This window comes from Eumetopias jubatus, unplaced genomic scaffold, assembly GCF_037043125.1.
Source record: "Eumetopias jubatus isolate StellerSeaLion01/CBP00866 unplaced genomic scaffold, mEumJub1_p1.0 scaffold_1, whole genome shotgun sequence".
Classification (NCBI taxonomy): domain Eukaryota; kingdom Metazoa; phylum Chordata; class Mammalia; order Carnivora; family Otariidae; genus Eumetopias; species Eumetopias jubatus.
This window is the reverse complement of record NW_028274807.1, coordinates 210,353,929-210,376,369: the sequence shown is the minus strand read 5'-3', so window position 1 is coordinate 210,376,369 and position 22,441 is coordinate 210,353,929. Positions and strand designations below refer to the sequence as shown.

The 22,441-nt window shown below is 54.2% G+C and overlaps 1 protein-coding gene across 1 annotated transcript; it reads right to left on the bottom strand.

Moving 5' to 3' along the window:
* Window positions 1-408: 408 nt before the first annotated feature.
* On the bottom strand, window positions 409-21,995 carry KANK2 (KN motif and ankyrin repeat domains 2). Its single transcript, XM_028088735.2, has 12 exons — window positions 21,791-21,995; window positions 20,739-20,853; window positions 19,113-20,330; window positions 9,350-9,517; window positions 9,139-9,241; window positions 7,913-8,152; window positions 7,093-7,180; window positions 6,300-6,519; window positions 5,473-5,615; window positions 3,161-3,361; window positions 2,993-3,082; window positions 409-922 (listed from the first exon to the last, which is right to left on the bottom strand). The coding sequence occupies exons 2-12, from the start codon at window positions 20,773-20,775 to the stop codon at window positions 869-871; spliced, it is 2,562 nt and encodes an 853-aa protein (XP_027944536.2). The 5' UTR covers window positions 20,776-20,853; window positions 21,791-21,995; the 3' UTR covers window positions 409-868.
* Between the last annotated feature and the right edge of the window lie 446 nt (window positions 21,996-22,441).

Below are 22,441 nucleotides of genomic sequence, written 5' to 3'. Positions count from 1 at the left end.
GGATGGCCCCGTTACCAGGGTTCTAAGCCCAGGGACTCAGCAGCTGCTCTGGGAACCGGATTCATTTCCTGCATCCCCAGGTCTGAAAGATTTTCTAGGAAAATTAATATTTGCCAGGGCCTCCACGCAGGGAGGAGACGGGTTTCTGGGTGATTTTTCGATGTGAACTGCTCACACATCTTGGCTGCTGGGTCCTGAGCCCCCTTACTTGAAAGCAGAAGGAAGGACTCAGCTTCCTGCCCTGAGTGACAAGGACAGAATCTGTTTTGTGAAGAGACCAGAAGAAAATTCTCCCAAGAGAGGTCTTGGGGGGGGAGGGGGGGAGTGAACAAAACACTATTATATAGCAGACAATTAAATGTGGGGTGGGCGGGGGGGGGCATTAAGCCACTCCAGACGTGACCCGTGCATAATAACATTCAGGATTAAAATGAAAATATGCGATTCCAGTGACTTTCAAAATTGGCAACAAGGAATATGATTCCCCCCCTCCCCCGATAATGACTCAAAAATACAGTATTTTCCCTTTCACCCTGCTCCATCCATAATTGCCAGTTGATTGTTCTCCATGTTCTTCATAAACCCACACCCCAGCCTCGGCCACTGGCGCCGATTTACGTAAGAATTTAGCTTCAGTCTGCACTGCGGCTGCTTTGAACTGGCCTACCAGGAAAAACCCGCTTTAAGCTGGAGTCTTGCTGCTGTCGGGGGCTCCTCCTGGGAAGCGGAAGAAAAATCCACTTGCCTTTGAGACGTAGGCCTTGGTGAGTCTGCGTGGGGGCTGGCGAGGGAGGGGACAAGGGACGAGGGCCAGCTGGCTCTGGGGCTGGTTGGCCCCAAGCAGAGGTGCCTCTGGCCTCCCTCACGGCTACTCTTCGGCAGAGGATGACGCAGGACTTTCGTCATCGGACATCGGGGCAAACTGAAACAAGCAGCAGAATTCTTTTTGTTGGGCATCACTTCCAGTGCCTGCAAGGTGCCAACTAGGTTGGCTGGCCTCAGGGCTGAGGTGAGTGAACAACAGAACTTGGTCCCTTGGCCTCAAGGAGGCAATGTTCAGAGAAGCACAGGGATGCTGAGGAGGATTTTCATCACAGATAAAGGATGGAGGGGGAATGGAAGTGGAGAGCAGGTAGTCGGGGCGGGAAAGGCTTCTGAGCTGAGTGACGTTGAGGGATGGGGCTTTTTGGCAGAGGAAGTAGCAAGTGCAAAGGCCCTGAGGCAGGAGCAGCAGCGGAGAGGCTGAGCAGACTGAGCAAGGGGCAGAGGAAGAGAGTGTGGGGGGGAGGTGAGGGTGTTCGTGCAGGGCTTGGTGGGCTCTGGGGAGGACTTTGGCTTTTTCTCCAAGTAGGGTGACAGCTACAGTGGGCTGTGAGCCGAGGAGGGATATACCCTCACCCACGTGTTCACAGTGACTGACCTCTGCTTGCTGGCGGGGGGGGGGGGCGGTACAGACTGGAGGCGGCAGTGAGGGTGGGAGCCAGGGTGGAGGCAACAGCAGTGGTCTAGGTAGACAATGATGGAGGACTGGGGTCTGTCCCCCAGGAGCCCCTGGGAGTGGGACAACACATCAGACAGCAGCTCATCACCTGGTCCTATCAACCCCATCTTTCAGTTGAAGAAACCGAGGCCAAGCTGATCCCCAGGTGATGCCCTGAGCACCACAACTGAGTCCCAGATGTCCAAGCACTCTGGGGAATGAAGCTGGGAAAACCTAGAGCCTCAGTAAGAACCTGGAAGTCACGTGGGCGACAGAGGGCTTATTTCAGTGACCCTCACTCTCCTGGACTATTTGGGGGGGTCACTGTGGTCAACACCTACCATGCCAGCCTTGAGCCAGGCTGCAGACATGCCTCAGGGAGGCCAGGGCAAGGGCAAGGCAGAGTGAGGAGGAAGGAATGTGAGTTTCCTGCCCTAGGTCTGGAGACAGATGGCTCTCGGGGCCTCCCCCATTCCTATCTGTGAGACTTTGGGCCGGGGGCGTAACTATTCTAAGCCTCAGTTTCCCCACCTGAAAAACGGAAAGGATAACAGTACTTTATGCAGCTGAATCAGGCTCTTGTGGAGGGTTCAAGAAATCATGGCTGAGAGGCACCTAGAATCTGGTCCCTCAGACTGGAAGAGCTTGATTCCTCCATCAGACAAGGGTATCGCTTTAGAGACCTATGAGGAGTGCCACAGTCTCCCCCTTCAGACTGGAACGCCTCTCTCCTCCATCAGGCGCTTACGATACAGCAAGTATCAAAATTATCCTCCTCTGGAGGCTTCCCAGACAGTGTTCTGCTAACAGACATCATTTCTTAAAAACCCTGGTTTCTGTGCTCACATAAGAGCAATGCTGAGTTAGACACACCTTAGGTTTCTTTACAGGGAGACATCTCAAGGCCTTGAATATACACTGACATGCTTCGAGCAAAAGCCAAAGTCCTCACTGTGGCCCACAATGGCCTGCGTGATCTACAGTGTCACCTCCTTGCTCTCATCTCCCTTGATGCTCCTCAAACACAGCAAGCATGCTCCCGCCTCAGGGCCTTTGCAGGTTCCCTCTGCCTGGACAGCCACACAACTCACTCCCCCACGTCCTCAGTAGCTCCCCATCTCCCACTGTCCCCTCCTATCCTGTTTCAGATTTCTTTCCAGCAGTTACTATCACCTGGTCATGGTACACTGATTTGTATATTTTGTATCTGCCTGCTCTGTGGGGGCAGAAACCGTTTCCAGTTTGGTTCGGGGCTCTGGCCCCCAGGGTCTATCATGCGGCAGGTGCTCTGTAAATATTTCTCAAACGAGTGAACGGTAGTTAAGAGCCAGCCTTTGGAACCAGCCAGGTCCAGGTTCAAATACTATTATGTATTCTCAGCTGTCCGTGCCTCATTTCCTCACAGGGGCGCCAGGAAGGTTCAACAAGCATGGGCCCCATACAGCCGCAGCCCTTCCTAACCATCTGTCCCCTCACAGAGCGCCCCCCCCCCCCGCCAGGGCTGACACTCACCGAGCACTTGATGTTCATGCGAGAGTACAGCATGGACGCGATTTCACTCTGCCCGGCGTCCAAGGCCACCATCAAAGCGGTGCTCCCGTCCTGTAAAGCAACCACTGCTTTGACGAGCCCCGAGCGGTGCTCCCGCCCTCCCTGGGGCGCGCCGGGCTGGGGACTCACGCGGTCAGTGAGTGAGATGTCGCAGCTGGACACGGCCAGCAGGAGGCCCGTGATCTCCTTGTGGCCGTGCTCACAGGCGCACATGAGGGCCGTGGAGCCGTCGTCATCCTGCTGGTTGACGTCCGCTTCACAGGCCAGCAGAGCTTTGACCACGTCCACCCGCCCGTGGCTGACGGCCAGCATCAGGGCGGTCTGCCCCGCCTGGGCAGGGCAAGGAACAGGGTTATGGACTATGCGGGGCCCCAAGGCATGACACCCTTGCTCAGAAACCTTCTGTGGCTCCCAAGTACTGTGATGGTAACGGCATTTCCCCCTCACTGGCCTCCTTCTAGATCTCAAACAATCCCTCCCACCACCGGGCCTTTGCACCTGCTGGTCCCTCCTCCTCCTGTCTCCTTTTCATCCCTCACGTCTGGACTTAAATGTTTCCTCTTTGGGGAGGTGCCACTTGCCTACCCCCTCCCATCCCCAACTAAAGCAGGTTCCTCACTCCCAGGTGTCAATATAGATGTACACATTTACTGAGCTAAGATGTGTATACTTTTCCCATATGTCAGTTGAACCTCAATAAAAATTAAATCAATGTTCATTACTGGATGAGCAGAAAAACAAACTACAGAATATCACTGAGCCTTAGAAGGGCATGAAGGACTGATGCACCCCGGACCTTGAAAATATTATGTTCACTGGAAGAAGCCAGGCACAAAAAAACACATACTACATGATTCTATTTATGTAAAATATCCAGAATTGGTAAATCCATAGAGATAGAAAACGGACTGGTGGTTGCCAGGAGCAAGTGGCGGGGGAATGGGGAGTGACTGTTAATGGCGCAGTGCTTCCTTTTGGGGTGATAAGAATGTTCTAGAAGTAGATGGAGGTGATGATTGTACAACATTGTGAATGTACTAAACGCCACTGAATTGTATACTTTAAAAGGAATAATCTGGGGCGCCTGGGTGGCTCAGTTGGTTGAGTGTCTGCCTTCGGCTCAGGTCATGATCTCAGGTCATGAGATCGAGCCCTGCGTCAGGCTCTGGGCTGGGCATGGAGCCTGCTTTGCTCCCTAAAAAAAAAAAAAAAAAAAAATTCTCCTGCAACACCCCGCCCCACATGTATGTGTGCTCTCTCTTAAAAAAATAATAGTAATAATTTTTTTAAAAAAGATTATCCCAGGGTGCCTTGGTGGCTCAGTCGTTAGGCGTCTGCCTTCGGCTCAGGTCATGGTCCCAGGGTCCTGGGATCGAGCCCTGCATTGGGCTCCCTGCTCAGCGGGAGGCCTGCTTCTCCCTCTCCCACTCCCCCTGCTTGTGTTCCCCCTCTCGCCGTCTCTTTCTCTGTCAAATAAATAAATAAAATAAAATAAAAAAGATTATCCCTTTTATTTTTTTAAAAAAGATTTTATTTATTTGAGAGAGAGAGAGCGCACGTTCATGCACACAGGCACAGGGGAGGGGCAGGGGGAGAGGGAGAAGCAGGCTTCCTGCTGAGCAGGGAGACTGACGTGGGGCTCACTCCCAGGACCCCAAGATCATGACCTGAGCCGACTGAGCCACCGGGCGCCCCTTAAAAAATTTTTTTAAGTAAACTCTACTCCCAACAAGGGGCTCAAACTCAGGACCCCAAGAGCAAGAGTCACATGCTCTACCAACTGAGCCAGCCAGGGGCCCCTAAATGGATAATCTTACGTGTATTTCACCTCAGTTAAAATAAGTAAACCATTGAAATTATTTTTAATTAAAGAAGAACTAAATCAATAGAAAAGCCAGTGAGAGGGGGCGTGCCTGGGTGGCTCAGTCGTTAAGCGTCTGCCTTCAGCTCAGCTCATGATCCCAGGGTCCTGGGATCGAGCCCTGCATCAGGCTCCCTGCTCAGCGGGAAGCCTGCTCCTCCCTCTGCCTGCCACTCCCCCTCTGCCTGCCACTCCCCCACTCCCCCACTCCCCCCTCCTTTTTTTAAGATTCTATTTATTTACTTGACAGAGAGCGTGAGTGAGAAGTAGATAGAGGTGATGATTGTACAACATTGTGAATGTACTAAACGCTCTCCGTGCTCACTCACGCTCTCTGTCAAGTAAATAAATAGAATCTTAAAAATAATGGGGTTCTAAAGCTAGACCATGGGGGTTCAAATCCCACCTCCTCTAGTCTGGCCTTGAGGAAATGGGTGCTTCTCTGAGCCTCGGCTCCCTTGTCTGTGGAGTGGGGATTCTCCCCCGGGGCATGGAATAAGATCACATCTGGCCTTGGAGCACAGCCAGGACTTGGTCAGCGGGAAGGGCTGCCTGGGTCCGCAGCACGGAGGGCCCATACCTGGCTGGCTTTGGCATTGACGTTTCCGAGCCGGAAGAGCTGCAGGATGGTCTCGATGTCATCCTGGGTCTTCAGGGTAGCCAGGGCAGTGAGCATGATGGGGCTGTAGCCAGCACGGTTCTGCTTGTCCACCTGACACACACCTGGGGGGGACACCGGACCTTCAGAGCCCAAAACTGGGGGAGCGCCCATGAGAACCAGGCAGCATATCCCCCATCAGTGGCCAGATTCCTCCCTTCTCTCAGGCTGAGAGCCCCATTCTGCCCCAGCGTCTCCACCTCCACTATGCCACCCCATTAGATGAGGGACTTCTAAGAGGGAGACTGTGTCTCCGTCCATCAGCCTGGCACCCAGGTTTCGGGCTAAGAATAGGGGTTGTGTCTCCTCCACTGATCTGGAAGAGGCAGTCCCCTTCAGCCTGGTCTGTATCTTCTCCATCAGATTGTGGGCTCGGCTTCCTTCATCAGTGTGGGAGGCTGTGTCTTCCCTGTTAGACCAGGGAAGGACAGAGTTCTCCTTGCCTATTCAACGACGGTATCTTTTAAGTCCCAGATGGGAGGCTATGCTCCAGAGGTGTCACCTTCATCACACAGGGGGCCTTGGAAGGGGGCTGGAAGGTGTCCATGTTGTCCCTAAGGCCATGTCTGCCTTTTTCAGTATGCTGGGGCTACGGGTAGGACCTGTGCCTCCCCCCACCCCCAGACTGGGAGGCTGGCATGCTCCTCAAGAGACCAAGAGGGCAGCGTCTTCACCATCGGACCATCAGGCTGGGGGGAGCAGCCGGCCCACCCGCCCGGGCCACCCCCCCCCCGCCCACGCCGGCTCACCGCTGTCAAGCAGCTGCCGCACCACGGGGAAGTTGGCATGAGACACAGAGTAGTGCAGAGCCGTGTTGCCGTTGCTGTCGGCGATGTTGACCACGTAGTCCAGCAGGCGCGCCGACATGGCCCGGAAGGTGACCAGGTGGCGCCTCACGAGCTCGGGGTGTGCATCGCTGCGGCAGGCCAGGCGCAGCCACTCCTGCAGCACCGTCGTGTAGGCCACTTTCTGGCCACAGTGCGGGAGGGGAGGGGTGTGAGGGCGGCAGCAGCCTGCTCCCCAGTGGCCCCCCACCCCGGATGAAGCCCCAGGTTGGGGAGTGTGGGTAGGGACACCCCCCCATCCTGAACCAGAGCCTGAAGGAGAAACGTGGGCACCCCTCCCCTGATGAGCCCCTTGCACTCAACAGTGTGGGCTCCCCATCCTGGACAAAACAAGGGCTCTAAAGGGACTCCAGGCACCGCAGTCCCAGATGTGCCCCCCTGAGGAAGGCACGAGCACCTCCATCCTGGGCCCATGGTCTTCAAAGGCAAGTACAGACCCCCAGAAAGAGAAATGTGGCAGCAACTTCCCTCAAGCTCCCCAAACAGCAGAAACCAGAGGTCAGGACCGTGGGCGGGCGACCGTCCTCGGGGCCCCTCCCACCACCCTGGCCCCTCCCACCACGGCCCCTCCCCCCCCAAGCTCTTGGCTGGGATCCCAGAGTCCCTTCAAAGCCGACACAGGGAGACACTGTGGATGAGAAGCTGGGGTGGGGGTGGAAGAGAAGGAGGGGGCCCCAGGCCCAGGGCCCCATCGTACCAGCTCCCGCTCAGTGAGGGCATTGGGGTTGTCCAGGTACTTTTCCAGGGCCAGGCAGGCTGAGATGAGGTCAGGGCTTAGCTCCATCCTGCCAGGGGCAGATAAGGGGCAAGTTTATCTTTTTTTTTTTTTTTTTTTAAAGATTTTATTTATTTATTTGACAGAGAGAGAGAGACACAGCGAGAGAGGGAACACAAGCAGGGGGAGTGGCAGAGGGAGAAGCAGGCTTCCCGCGGAGCAGGGAGCCCGATGCGGGGCTTGATCCCAGGACCCCGGGATCATGACCGGAGCCAAAGGCAGAGCCTAACGACCAAAGGCAGAGCCTAACGACTGAGCCACCCAGGTGCCCCGGGGGGGGGGGGGGGGCAGTTTATCTTGAGAGCACTCACCGCAGCCTCCCGGGTGACCCCAGACATGGGGAGCAGACAGAGCCCAAGAGAAAGTGGACATACAGGCTAAAGTTTATTCCAAGCGGACAGTGGTGGATAGAAAATCTTTGCCCGAGGGCAGATTTTTCACTGGGGGGGGGGGGGCGGGCGAAGGTAGGTGTGGCATATGTCCCAAAGACAGTGGGTGGCTTAAGGACGAACTTTGCCTGTCCCTTAAATTCTAACCCCAACAGCCCAAACTGCCCGCATCAGGCCCTTTATCAAAGCCTGCAGACCTTTGGATGGCCAGAAGGAGAAAGTGCTGGTTCGCTAATTCGGACGAAGGTGTGCACGACCGATGGCAGGTTCCCTCAGAGGGCATGAATGGTGAGATCTGAGGCAGGGGTCACCCACCTCACACCGTCTGAGTTCATCCCACACAGAAAACTGACCGGATCTCCTCCTCCGCATTCGCTCCTGACGCGCCCTCTGCCACGGGCGCCTGCTGAGACTCCCGAGACAGCTGGCTCTCCTCCTGGCTGCTCTTGGCCACCGCCGTCCCCGAGGGCCGGAGCTGGGGGGCTTCGGCCACACTTGGAACCTTCTCCTTTGGCTCCAGGGCCTCACTCTCTGTGCTCTCGTTGTCTGAAAAGTTCTCTGCTGTGCTCGAGTCCTCAGATGAGGACTCGTACCTGGGAAGGAAGGACAGGTGGAGTGAGGAGATGCAGCAGATGGGACAGGACATGGGCTCTGACCGCTTGACCTCTCTGCACCTTGGTTTCCCCATCTGTTAAATGGGAATAATGGCAGTATCGGCCTCACAGGGCCATGGCGACGTGCCTTACAGCACCCGGCACGCAGGAAGCGCTCAATAAACACTAGCTAGCACTGCGATCCTGCTTGGGGTGGGTGGGGGGAGAAATACTGCTCTCACCCTCTACTCTTCAGTACCTCGTCTCCCTTGTCCCCTTATGCAGGTCTAACTGCGTCAGACCCTCACGCCACTGCAAACAGGTCCCTCTTGTGCTTCTTGCTGCCTCTGGACAAAGCCTAAGCTTTGGGCCCAGCATTCAAAGTCCCCAGACCATCCCTGTCTACCACTCCTTATGGCTCTGGCTTCTCATGCGTGTGGCTTCCTCCTCCCACCTCTGAGCCTTTGTCCAGGCTGTGCCCTCCCAACCCCCACTCTTCACTCTGCTGGCTCCTGCTCATCCTGCAGCACGCTCGTCCCCTCCTTCAGTGTCTTCCCCGGGGACATCAACGCCTCCCCCCGCACCCTGCACTGCCGAGTGTCCCCATGCGCCATCACCACTCCAACCACACTGGGTCTGAACTGTGTGCCAGTGCCCGAGGCCTCACTGGACTGGGAGCTCCGTCCGGGTAGGAAGCCAAGCCCAGCACCTTCTGCGGACTAGCACAGACCAGCGGCCACAGCACAGGCTTGGGAGTCTGACCACCGGGGCCGACTCCTCGTCGCCGTGTGAGCTACAGCAAGACATCCGGCCCCGGAGTGCCTCAGTGTCCCAACCGTCTACCGCGCCTTGCTTAAAGGAGTGAATCCAAGTAAGGGGCCTAGGCCAGGGTGCATTCTTGGACATGAACAAACCAGGGAACAATCAGAAGGGTAGAAGCTGAGGAAAGGGTGGGAGCGTGGGGTGGGGTGGGGGGCTCCTCTCACCTGCCATTGACCCCCACAAATTGCAGGCTCCTCCGGTGGGCCGCGGGGTCTGCGGACTCCTCTCTGCGTTTCATGATGGACCGCACACCTGTCGGGGGCTCGCCTGGCGGGGGGGGGGGGGGGCAGGTGGTGTTGTTAAGAATCTCCCAAAGCCAGACCCTATGCCCAGGCCTCCAGGGCCCCGTCCCCCTCGGCGGCCACCCCCACTCACCTGTACCCCCTGCCTCCTCTGACTCACACGAGGCTGCTTGCCTGGTGGGCTCCGTGTTAGCAGCCTCGCGGGCGCCCATTCCACCCGCGTTCTTCTCAGGCTGTGCCAAGGGGGTTACCGCCACTCCTGGGGGTGACGAGGATGACTCTGCCAGAGCCCGTGGGAGCCCTGCAGGGGCAGGAAGAGAGGTGCTCACCGTGGGTAACAACGTGGGTGGTCACATACCCCAGGCCAGGCGTTCGGAGGGCTGAGGCTTGTGTTGCTTCGTCAAATCTTCCCAGCCCATGAGATTCTGGTTGTTCCAGATAAGGAAACTGAGGCACAGAGGGTTGCCTGAGGTCACCCTCACCCTCTGAGCAGCAGAATCGGATTCCAACAGCCTGTGCTGGCAGCTGATCAGGGACCGGGAAGAAGACACTGTGACTACAATCCCGGCTTGTGACCAGCCCCCCCCCCAACATCACACTGAGTGTTATCTGGAAATAAGGTTTGATCACAGCCAAGAGTTCCCGGCATGGTAGGGACTCAACTCTCCCATGAACAAGCTGTGTGACCTCAGGTAAGTCACTTAACCTCTCTGTGCCTCAGGAGAATGACATCTCCTCCATCGTGGCGTTGTTGTGCAGACTGAAGACAGCGACATGGGGGGAAAGGGCTTAGAACAAGGCCTGGATGTCAACAGTGCTCGAGGATCACTTGTTAACTCAAGAGCGCCGGAAGCACTACTTAGATAAGATTTACTAGTATTTTAACAAAAGCAAGGTTGTTCTTCTGAACTTTAAGCAGGTAACACTTAAACAATCAGGAAAAAGAAATAATAAGGGTTACTAGAAAATAAATGTTTTTTAAGATTTTATTGATTTTTCTGAGACAAAGTGAGCAAGAGAGAGCACAGGCAGGGGCAGAGGGAGAGGGAGAAGCAGACTACCCGCTGAGCAGGGAGCCTGATGTGGGACTCAGTCCCAGGACCTTGGGATCATGACCTGAGCCGAAGGCAGACACTTAACCGACTGAGCCACCCAGGGGCCCCGGAAAATAAAAATTAAAACCCACCCAGGTAGGGTGCCTGGGTGGCTCGTTCAGTTAAGCGTCTGATTCTTGGTTTCAGCTCAGGTCATGATCTTGGGGTCATGGGATCGAGACTCGGGTCAGGATCTGTGCTCAGTGCAGTCTGCTTGAGATTCTCTCTCTCCCTCTGCCTCTCCCACCCCACTCACATGGACGCACGTGCGCGCACGCTGGCTCTCCCCTTCTCTCTCTCAAATAAATAAATAAATAAAATCTTAAAAAAACAAACAACCCATCCAGGTAGATTTTCAGTTTGGGAAGATGAAAATGTTCTGGAAATGGACGGTGGGGATGGTCACGCAACAATGTGAATGTGCTTAGTGCCCCTGAACTGGACACGTTAAAATGGTTAAGATGGGGGCGGGGCACCTGGCTGGCTCAGTCGGTGGAGCATGTGACTCTTGATCTCAGGGTCATGAGTTAAAGCCCCACGTTAGGCATGGAGCCTACTGAAAAAAATAATAAAATAAAATAAAATAAAATGCTTAAGATGATAAGCCTTATATCATGCATACGTTATCACAATTTGAAAAAAACACCCAGCTTGGGCAGAGGACAAAGGTGACTCTGTGGGCACTAGGTCTCAAGGGTGCCCACTGCCCACGTGGCAGTGGGGGCAGCAGGGAGCTCCAGGCCTGGATCACCAGCCTGGGAGCCAGGAACAGAAGTGCCACCATGAGTGGCTGTCCCCATCTCAGAACCTGCTCAGGTTCCCCCAGGCCACGTGTGGCTTCTGTGCCCCTGCTTCCCCAGGACGTCTCATTTCTACCCCTGGCCACAGGCTCTGCAGACCAATTCCTTTCAATTCCTTTTAACTTTTTTTTGACAGGCACAGTGACTACTTCCTCAAGTCCATGACCACTCAGAGTTAAGAGCAGACAGTCACCAGTCAGCACAAGCAAAGCATGAAGAACAGAGGAGACACAGCCACAAATGGGTTTGACGGCGCCCAGCCCAGGGTGTGGCCGGGTCTGGCCGCTTCCAGGGCTGTAGCCTGAGCCCCTGTGGGGAACCAAACACACACTGGGGTTTCTATGCAAGTCTTTTTTTTTTTTTTAAGATTTTATTTATTTGACAGAGAGAGACACAGCAAGAGAGGGAACACAAGCAGGGGGAGTGGGAGAGGGAGAAGCAGGCTTCCGGCGGAGCAGGGAGCCCGATGCGGGGCTCGATCCCAGGACCCTGGGACCATGACCCGAGCTGAAGGCAGACACCCAAAGACTGAGCCACCCAGGCGCTCCTATGTGAATCTCCTGATTTCCTTTTTTAAACTCTGTCAATAAATTCACATCCAACAAACAAAATCACTCCGTGGCCAAGTGGGATGTGTCAGGAGGCAGATGGGCCAGTTCACCGTCTCAGTGATTGGCCCCAAACTCCAGATTCCTAATTTCAATGCCGGGGAGGGTCAAAAAAATCAGGTGAAACAACATTTTGCGCAGTGAAAGCAGCGGGTCACAAAAGGACAAATACTGCAGGATTCCACTTTTGTGAGGTCCTCAGAGGGGTCACATTCACAGAGACAGGAAGTGGATGGTGGGCGCCAGGAGCCGGGGGAGGGAACGGGGAGTCGGTGTTTAACTCAGACAGTTTCAGTTTGGGAAGATGGAAAAGTTCTGGGGATGGATGCTGGAGATGGCTGCACAACAGTGTGAATGTGCTTAGGCCACTGGACACTCGAAAATGGGTCACAGGCTAAGTTTAATGTTATGTGTATTTTACCACAATTTTTTAAAAGTGGAGGAAAAAAAAAAAAAGAAATAGAGCAGCCCCATAGCCCATTCTGCCCCAAGGGAAGAGCAGGCCACATGGGGCAAAATGATACCACAATTTACATGGGGGAACCGAAGTCCACAACCAGCTAAGACAACTTTACAAAAAAGGGCAAAGATGGGGAACCTGGCTGAAGAGAGAGTAAAACATTCCAAACAGCCACAATGGCCCAACAGCAGGCATTGCTGAGGGAAGAAAGGGCCAAAGGAACAAAGGCGAGAAGGCCAGGCCCAGGCCCCAGCTGAGGGAGCTGGGGTTAAGACAAAGGGGCTTCCACAAATTGGTGGGAAAGTTGGTCTCTGGGGTGTGATGCTGGGAAAAGCAGCTTACTCGACCCAAGGGGGGGGGGCGGAAATCAAGCTAGATCCCTACCTCACACCTTAACACAAAAACTCTGAAGGATCAATGTAGCTACCAGAAGCTACAAAGCTACAGGAAGAAAATGTACAGAATATCGGGGGCCTCAGGAAGGGGAAAGATTCCTTTAAAAAAATTCCTCAAAGATGGGGCGCCTCGGTGGCTCAGTCAGTTAAGTGTCTGACTCTTGATTTTAGCTTGGGTCATGATCTCAGGGTTGTGAGATCAAGCCCAGAATCAGGCTCTGCACTGAGCACGGAGCCTGCTTAAAATTCTCTTTATCCCTCTCCCTATTCCCCACGCTCTCCCTCTCTCTAAAAACAAACAAACAAACTCAAACTACATATGAAAAACACAAGATGATCTCACTTACATGTAGAATTGGAAAAAACCAAACTCCCAGATGCAGAGAACAGAGCGGTGGTTTCCAGAGGCAGGGGGCGAGGGAATAGGAGAAGGGGGTCAAAAGGTAGGAATTTCCAGTTATGAGATAAATAAAGCCTGGAGATGTCCTGCCTAGCATGGGGACTATAACCAATAATGCTGTGCTGTACATTTGTAAGCTGCTAAGAGAGCAGACCTTAAACATTCTCATCACAAGAAAAAGCCTGTAACTCTGAGCTGACAAATGTTAACTAAACTTACTGCGATCATCGTTTTGCAATATACACAAATATCACTATTTGTATACCTTGAATGGGTATAATAATGCTACATACCAATTATATCTCAAAACCTGAAAAAAATTAAAAACTAAAAAAAAAGAAAAATACAATGGATTTAACTGTATCCGACATGAAGATTTCTACTTGATTAAAAAAAAAAAAAAAAAACAGGGGCGCCTGGGTGGCTCAGTCGTTAGGCGTCTGCCTTCGGCTCGGGTCATGATCCCAGGGTCCTGGGGTCGAGTCCCACGTCGGCCTCCCTGCTCGGCGGGGAGCCTGCTTCCCCCTCTCTCTCTGCTGCTCCCCCGGCTTGTGCTCTCTCTCTCTCTCTGTCTCAAATGAATAAATAAAACCCTTTTAAAAAATTAAAAATAAAAATAAACAAAACAAAAACAACCCTCACAAAGTTAAATGAGGGGGCGCCTGGGTGGCTCAGATGGTTAAGCGTCTGCCTTCGGCTCAGGTCATGATCCCAGGGTCTGGGATAGAGCCCCGCATCGGGCTCCCTGCTCAGTGGGGAGCCTGCTTCTCCCTCTCCCACTCCCCCTGCTTGGTTCCCTCTCTGTCTCTTTGTCAAATAAATAAACTTGTAAAAAAAAAAAAAAAAAGACAAAGACAAAGTTAAATGATAGAAGAATGCACATTATGGGAAGATACTCACAATGCCAAAAATGACCAAGGGATTATCTTCTAGAACAAGATTCAATAAACTTTTTCTGTAAGGCACCAGACAATAAATATTCTCAGTTATGTGAGCCATAAGGGTCTCAGTGGCAAAAGCAGCCCTGGACAGTATGCAAATTAATGAGCATGGCTGAGTCATGATAAATTTGAATTTCATATAATTTTGCTCATGTCACAAATGTTGTTCTTCTTTTCATATCGTTCAACCATTTAAAAACATAAAAACCATTCTTAGCTTTCAAGCCTATAAAAACAGGCAGTGGGCTGGATTTGGCCCAAAGGCTGCAGTTTGCCAACCCTGATTCTGGAATATGCCAGAACTTCTCAAAATTGTCCGAGGAAAAATGGACAAAGGCTATGAATAAGTGATCCACAGAAGAATCTTATTAAACATATATGGTGATGCCCAACTTCACCAAAAAAAATCAAAGAAATGCACATTAAAACGAGGAGATACCACTTTGCGCCAGTGTCAGATGGGCAAAACATGAGACAAAACTTTGTGCCGGTGGGTATGTGGGGAAATGGGCACCTCGGTTCCAAGCGTGGCTGGTGGGAGTGGGGACAGGAAGAGTTTTCCCAGAAAGGATCGGACAAAACGTGGAGTGAAGTGGTGAATTCCCTGTGATTCAGCAACCCCAGGGGAGGTGACACTTGAAGACAGTGCCGTCACTGCTCATGACAGCCAGGAGCTGGAAGGCACACAAGTGCCCACCGACAGGGCACAGAAAAGAAAACTGTAGCACGCCCCTAGGGCAGAAGGCGACGCAGTCATTACAAGTGACAAGCCCGAGGTACAAGCATCAGGATGGAGAGTTCAAAAAGAGTGTACAGAGAGGAAAAAAAAGAGAAAGAAACAGCAAGATTTCTTCTTCGGAAATCACAATACCATTTTAGGAAATCAAGCATGCACAGAACATATTTTTCAAGGACACTGAAATGTCTAAATAAGCTTTTGGAAGGTGGATTGCGAGGAATGATATTACATGGGCTGGGGGGGCGGGGAGCATGAATGGCATAGGGCAGGGGTTGGCCAACTACGGACCGTGGGCACGATTTTTGCATTTTTGATGGTTGGAAAAAAACAAAGAAGAATGCTATCTGGGATATGTGAAAATTACATGGCGCCTGGGTGGCTCAGTCGTTAAGCGTCTGCCTTCAGCTCAGGTCACGATCCCAGGGTCCTGGGATCGAGCCCCACATCGGGCTCCCTGCTCCGCGGAAAGCCTGCTTCTCCCTCTCCCACTCCCCCTGCTGGGTTCCCTCTCTCGCTATCTCTGTCAAAAAATAAATAAAATCTTTAAAAAAAAAAAGAAAGAAAATTATATGAAACTGAATTTCACACAGCCCCACTTGTCCTTTTATATATTGTCCACGCTTACATGCTACACAGGCAGAACCGGGGCACTAAACTCATCAAAATGCATACATTAAATATGCAAAAAATAATTTTACATATTATAATAAAGCTTTAAAAAAAAAAAAGAACCAAGCAGACCTGAGCCGTCACAACAAAGATCATACGACCCTCAGCACTGAGGATGGAAGGAGAAGGTGGAAAAAGAATCAAGTAAAACGAGAGGGCTGGCGTGCACAGACCGACGGAGCTGGTCGCTGTGAGCTGAAGAATTTAGATGAACTAGGTTTGGGCCTCCTTCGGGCCAAAAGACATTTTTAAAAATGTAAACCACTCAGCCACCCAGTGTGGGAAGGGAGTGAGGCCACGGGGGAATAAAGCAAGTTGGCAACAGACGTCATGGGCCCCAAAAATGGTCTTTCAGGGGCGCCTGGGTGGCTCAGTCGGTGAAGCATTTGCCTTTGGCTCAGGTCATGATCCCGGGGTCCTGGGATCGAGCCCCACAACAGGCTCCCTGCTGCTCAACGGGGGAGCCTGCTTCTCCCTCTCCCTCTGCCCCTCTCCCCTGCTTGTGCTCTCTCGCTGTCAAATAAATAAAACCTTTAAAAAAATATGGTTTTCCAGAAACCTGTCCTGAGAAAACAGAAGATGTGAGGGGTTTCCACAGGAGGATGTCCGCGTGGCACGGATGACAGCAGAGACCGATGTGGCTTTTCAGGAAATACGGCATCCCAGGAATTTTTAATGACGAAAAGAAATGCCTCTGGGATCATGTTAAATCCAAAAAACTAAAGGCGTAGTTTGAATTCTGGCCTTATGAACAGTGGGCAACCACCCTAGGCCTCCGTTTCCTCATCTGTAAAATGGGGATGAAAACACTGCCCAAAGCATCCGCATCCGGGTGGCTTGGGGAGGTAAATGAGTTAAAATATGAAAAGAGCGTCTAAAAATGCCCTGGCCCCTTGGTGAGGCTGCCTAACTGCTTTTCAAAGTCAAGTAACACAAAACGACGCTTTCCATCAGCATCAGTTCCCTGTTGCCAGGCTTGAAAAATACGTATTATTTTCTGCATTAAAAATTTCGGAAGGAAAGAAGAAGTGCTGACAACAGCTGCGTCTGGGCGGTGGTGGGTTTACTGGGGTTTTGCTTTGTGTTCCAGATTTTTCTGTTACTTCCCAAATTTTCCACAAAGAGTATGAATTGCTGTCAGAGGAATATGTTTCGAAAGGGAGCAAAGGACATTTCAAAGCCCTGGAGCCCCCACGGATGTACATGCCCAGCTGCCCCTTCTCTGCTGCGGTGGCGCCTTTGGAAGGTGGGGGGGGGGGGAAGGGACCCGGGGAGGTGTCCAGGCCTCTGCCTGCCTCACCCACCCGAGTCAGCCTGAGGGGAAGGCTGCTTCTCACCCTCCCCGCCCTTCAGCTGCAGTGAGGGAATTCTAGATGGCAGAGAAGTCCTGCTTGCCGCCGCCTCCTCCAGGGAGTACTCCCAGATCTACCCATCAAGCTGGCCGACCTGAACACATGGTTGGAATGTTTGTCAAGTTCTGTACTATCTAATTTCATTCTTCACAGTGCTTCTCCCAAGTCTACAAGCCCTACAGGACCCACCTCTGATGCCCTGCCACCTCTAGACCTTGCTTCTCCAGCCTCATTCTATTCCAGCTGGTTCCACACCTTGACGTGCTCAAGGCAACTCCTCACTTCGGGACCTTTGTCCCTGTTGTGAACACTCTTCTTCCCACCTCCATGCCACCTGCCTGCCTCTTCTCTTTCATGTCTCGGTTCAAAGAGCCAACAGCCTGACGCCACACGGAACACTCGATAAAAACTGACGCATTAAACCTCACACTGATCTGGTGACACCGGGCTGTCAGGACCCCCGATTTGCAAATGAGGCACACAGAGGTCAAGTAACTGGCTCAAGGGCACAGAACTAGGAAACAGCGAAATCAGAATCGGAACCCAGACCACCACCCCATCCAACTACTGCCTGCCCTGTGCCCCTGTTTTATCTGCTTCAAACACGTATTCTCTGAAATAATATTTCTTCAGTTATTTATTATTAGGACTTCACGTGTTTATGCCACAGGCTCTGTCTATCGGGTTCACTGCTGCGTCCCCAGTGCCTAGAAGAGTCTGGCACATAGCAGACATTCAATAAAAGTCTGCTGAATGAAAAGACACTAAAATGAACTGCACACTCCAGTTCTGCTCAAGCAGAGCCGAGACTGGGGCTGGCTGCAGCAAGAAGGAGTTAAGTGAGACCCAAGAAAGAATTCTGGGGGGCAGCAGCCTGCACAGAGTGGGAACATCACTATGTCTGTGTGTCCTGCAGGCAGGCAGCCCCATGGCTGCCCTAGGTGGCATGACTGGAATGAAGGCTGCCTCTCAGAAATCCCAAGGCTGAACTGGGCAGGGCCCTTGGCTGGGGGCCAGAGTCAAAGGGCCGGGAGTTTGGGATGGACACAGAACAGAGGAGTGGTGTCCGGAGCTGGCCAGGAACAACACGGAAAAGCAAGAAAACACAGCTGGGTCCCCACCCTCCAGCTTGTGCCCTCGGGTCCCGCCATGGGGCTCTGACATTCGAGACTGGGTTGAGGGCCTGAGCTGCACCTTTGAGCCCTCTGTAGGTTCAGGCTGACCTTGGTCTAGATCCTGGCTCAGCCACTTCCTGGCTGTGTGACCCAGGGCCAGTACAACTTTTCCCTGAGCCTCAGTTTCCCCAGCTATAAGCAGAATTAGCCTGAAAATTATCAAAAGCAGCGACAAGCAGGGATTGAGGGTTCACTGTGCGCATTAATTCACATGAGTCCTAGAGGTGGGCACTATCACTACGCCATTTACAGATAGGGAAGCTGAGGCTCAGAGAGGTGAAGTCCCTCACCTAGGGCTACATCAAGACGTAGAATTTGAACCCAGGTGGCTTGATCATAAAGCCCCATACTCTTTAGCCTTCCACGAGTGAAACCCTTAGCGTGGCACCTGGCACTAGGCTAGCGCTTGATAAAGAACAACTGTCATTATTATGAATCATTCCGACAGCTTCTCCCAGGAGCCCAAGGGTAGCAGTGGTGGGGCAACTGTCATTTTGCAGATCCCACATCCTCTTTCCTGGCATGCAGACTCAGCACTTCTGCCAGGGGGACACCCCTCTGTTCCCTCAAAGGCCACCGGACTTGGTTGGGGCTCCGCTACCCCCAGGATCTGGGGTCGGGCAGTGAGGGACACCGTGATTGGCTCCGTGATGGGTACATGACTGCCACCGGCCAATGAGGGGTACCCCTGGGATTTTTTTACGGGCACTCTTTGGACTGAGAGGCTCCCTTTCCACTGAGATGGAAGGACAGATGCCTGGAGTGGTGGGGCCACTTTCACTCACCTGAGAAAGACGACTCCAAGGCGCACAGAAGAAGTCAGAGATCCTTGATGATACTGGAGCACCTAGATCCAGCTATACCTAAAGTTGTCCCTAAGTTACGTGAACAATACATTTCCTTTTCCTCGCCTAAACTGGTCTGAAGTTGGGTTTCTGCCATTCACTGAATAAATTGGGTTTTTTTTGGCCCAACGAACCAATAGTCTTAGGGACCCTCCCTCAAATACCTCCTGTTTTCTGGATACTTACAACATACTAGACATGAAAACGCACACTTAATCAGATACCTGATTTTTCCGCATGCCTCCCTACAACACAGAATCAGTGGTACAACTGTCCCCTTTTTTGCAGGTGAACAGACAAGAGGCTCTGAGAGCCAGAGTGGTTGGTCTGCTGGAAGGCCAGGGCTGGGGCTAGACCTTAGCATTCAGAGGAACAAAGAGGACCTCTCCACCACCCTCCCCCATCCACCATGGCTCACCTGTTGTCCCATCGCAGCTTCGTTCCGTGATGCTGATCTTTTTCACCAGGTGGACGTTGCCAGTGGGCGCGTTGCCCGTGGATGCTGGGAATGCTGTCTCTACCACCTCATGGCTGCGGAACACAGCAGGGCTCTCGACCCTTCCAGACGTCGCCAGGGACCGCAGCCCTGTCCCATAGGGCTCCAGACTCTGGGCCCGCTGTGCAGGGGCCCCGGCGGCTGTACTGGCCACCACCTCCACCTCCCGAGGGCCCTCTACCACCCGGACAGTGTCCACACGGATGGGGCTGTCTGGTGGGGGCCGGGGCTGGGGCTGGGGGTCAGCCTGCCGGGCCTGAGCTGCTTGCAGCTCCCGGAGGGTTTTTTTGAGCTGGGTCTCCAGCACGGCGACCTGAGCGGCAAGGGCTGCCTCCCCATCGGGCACCCCCAAGTCCCGCTCCCGGACCCAGGTGCCCACGCTCCGGGTCTCGAGAGTCACCGGGTCCTCGGGGGGCTCTGGGAGGTCCAGGCAGAGCTCGCTGCGGCCCCGGGCCCCTGTGGGATGGCCCAGGAATTTCTGGCTCTTGAGCTGTACTGTGAGCTGCCGTTTCTCCTCCTGCAGCACAGAGAGCTTCACCTGGAGCACGGGGATCAGCTTCACCTGCTCCTCCAGCTGCCGCAGCTTCCGCAAGGCACCTGCCATCTGTTCCCGCACGTGGGCCAGGTGCCCGGCGCTGGGAGGCACAGGTGTGGACAGTCCTGAGCCCCGTGGTGTCGGGGGTGGCAGCCCCACGCCCACCAAGGAGCTGGTGGAGCCTGCCGCGCTGGGGGTCAGGGAGCCCAAGCCAGTGGGCGCAGCCGCCTGGTCCTCCAGGCGGCGACGGGCGTCCAGCAGCGTGCGCTCCACGCGCGGGTTGAAACCGGCTCGGGTCTCCAGGGCACCATACTGCGGGTAGAAGCCACGGCCACAGTAGGAATAGGCCGAGTGGCGGCTGTCCCCACTGGCATTAGAGCACAGAGACTCGGTGGATGTCCACCAGGAGCCAGGACCTCGGGGCAGTGAGCCGAGGCGTGGCCGGCGCTGCACAGCCACTCGCCGGAGCGTGTGGCCTTTCTCGATGTCATCCACGTACTTGAGAAAGTCCAGGTCGAGGCGGTAGCCGTAGGGCGTCTCCACGGAGTACGGCGGGTCAGGCTCCCTGGCAGGGAAGGTAGGTGGGGAGGCTGGGCCAGGGGTCCCTGGGGCATGAAGAAAGACCAGGGTGAAGACTCACATCCCTGGGAGAGTCAAGGTTTATTTGCCCAAGGGATGGGAGCCCACTGGGTGCTCAACCGTGACTCCAGTCTCAAGGCAAGGCCCTGTCCCCCTCTCAGAAACCCTCAGGGCAGGCCTGTGCCTACTCCCTCAACACCCCCAGCACAGGGACCTGTGTCTCTACTCAGACCAGCCCCTTTCCCTGAAAGACTGTCTCCCCCATCAGACCCTCCAGGGTAGAGCCAAAAGGTCCTCATTCAGGCCCTCTGGGCACTGAGGTATTCTACCCTCAACAACACCCCCCACCTCCTCCTCCCTGGCCTCTACCCGAAGCAAGCCATATCTTTCTCCCAGACCCCAAGGCAGAGCCCCTTCTTTCTGAGACCCCTGACCTGGGAAGGGGGCTGGCACGTGCAGGACTTGGGCCATCCTCTGGTCTGCAGATGCTCCTCAAGAGTCACCTGGGGCCTATGACTCAGATCACCTGCAGCACCGGCTGAGGCGTACCTGGGAAGAGGGGATATTGGAGCCTGGAGTCGGGGGGAGGGGATGTGGTCACCCCTCCCCCACAACTGTCCCCCTTCCACCACCCCCACCTTCCCCGAGCCCGGGACCCTCTCATAGGAATACACCCGGCCTGGCTTGTGGAAAGGGGTTGGGGGGGAGGGCCCCCGAGGCCTGGAACAAAGAAACCAAACCTCACGGCCTGCCTGCACATCTGTCCAGCCCCTGGACAGGCTCCAGCTGCTCCCACAGCCCCGCCTCCACAAGGCCCTGGGCCGGGGGGCCCCAAGCCCGACAGGCCCCACCCTTCCTGCACCCCTCCTCTCAGCCCAGGCCAGAAGCTGGCTACGGGGACAGATCGGGGCTGAGGTGGGCAGGGGGCTGGGGCACTAAGTGGGGGACAGTCTTCCTGCAAAGATCCGAGAACACGGGAGACACAGGGGCACAAGGAGAGATGGAGCTCAGGGTAGGGGACCCCAAAGCAGAGCGGGGTCAGGCCAGCCAGAGTGGGGGGGGGTAGGGAAAGTTGAGGGGAGGCAGTGAGGAGCAAAGCCTTTCCTCTTTATGGAAACAATTTTCTCTAAAAATAAACAGTTTTGCTGCCGGGCTACACGAGAACTTCCTGCCCCCCCAGGATGCGTCCGGCTCAGGGGCGCAGCAGGGATAGAAGGCCGGGTGGTGGCCAGGGAAGTCATGGGGGTGGGGGGGGAGGAAGTAAGAGAGGGTGCCTGAAGGCTGCAAGAGGGAGGGACAATCAAAGCCTCTCACTAACCTCTCCTCAGCCCTGGAGACCAGCCAGGACCCTTTTGTCCCCACCACTCAGCCTGAGCTTGGCCAGTCCTTTCTGCTGTCTGACCTCCAGCCACCCTGCTCCAGAGGCCCCATCCCATCCCACCAAGGAGGACTCTCTCTGGCCTATGGGTGCCAGGGCAGTGGGTACCTGGGAGGATGGGCCAAGCGGGGCACCTGCCGGGCATGAAGGCGAGGCTGGGGCTCCAGGGGCGGCCAAGCTTGTCCTCTCCTCACACCCTGCTCGCCTCTTGCTTAGTCTCTCCACGTCTCTCCGCGTCGCTCCGCATCCGTCTGTGTCTCGCTCCACTTCTCTCTCCCTCTCTCTCTCTCTCTCTCTCCACGTCTCTGTCTTTCAACGCCTGGAGCACAGTCACCAATTGTATGAAATTCGGTTTTCCACCTGCTTGGAGGTTCACCCCCTACACACCACGGAGGTGATCAAAAGTATTTTCCGGAGACCTGAGAGAGACTGGTGGCAGGAAGCAGAATTGGAATAGCCTGTGGGGGCCCCTGGAGGTGAACAGCGGTGGGGCAAACAATGGTGATAAGTGTAATAATCACCCCAGCCGCTCCTTTGATCACAACAGTCCCATCAGGCACTCCGTTACTGCCCTGTTTTGGAGACAGAGAAATGTCCAATGACTTGCCCAGGGTCACCAGAGGAGGAAGGGGCCGGGTCTGGACTTGAACCTAAGCCTGGCAGATTCCCCACTGCCAGGGCCACACCACTCTCACCCCCAACTCCACATCCCTCTGCCCATTTCCCAGACACAGAGACTGAGGTCTGAGAGTGTCCAGT

What these genes read in the sequence shown, in the direction of transcription:
- KANK2 (XM_028088735.2), bottom strand. Translation starts at nt 20,775, where the DNA reads ATGGCCCAAGTCCTGCACGTGCCAGCCCCCTTCCCAG. An exon ending in AATGCGGAGGAGGAGATCCG is followed by an intron (nt 7,181 to 7,912) that starts GTCAGTTTTCTG and finishes TGCCCCTGGCAG; the next exon opens with GATGGAGCTAAGCCCTGACC. An exon ending in TCAATGCCAAAGCCAGCCAG is followed by an intron (nt 3,362 to 5,472) that starts GTATGGGCCCTC and finishes TGCCCTGCCCAG; the next exon opens with GCGGGGCAGACCGCCCTGAT.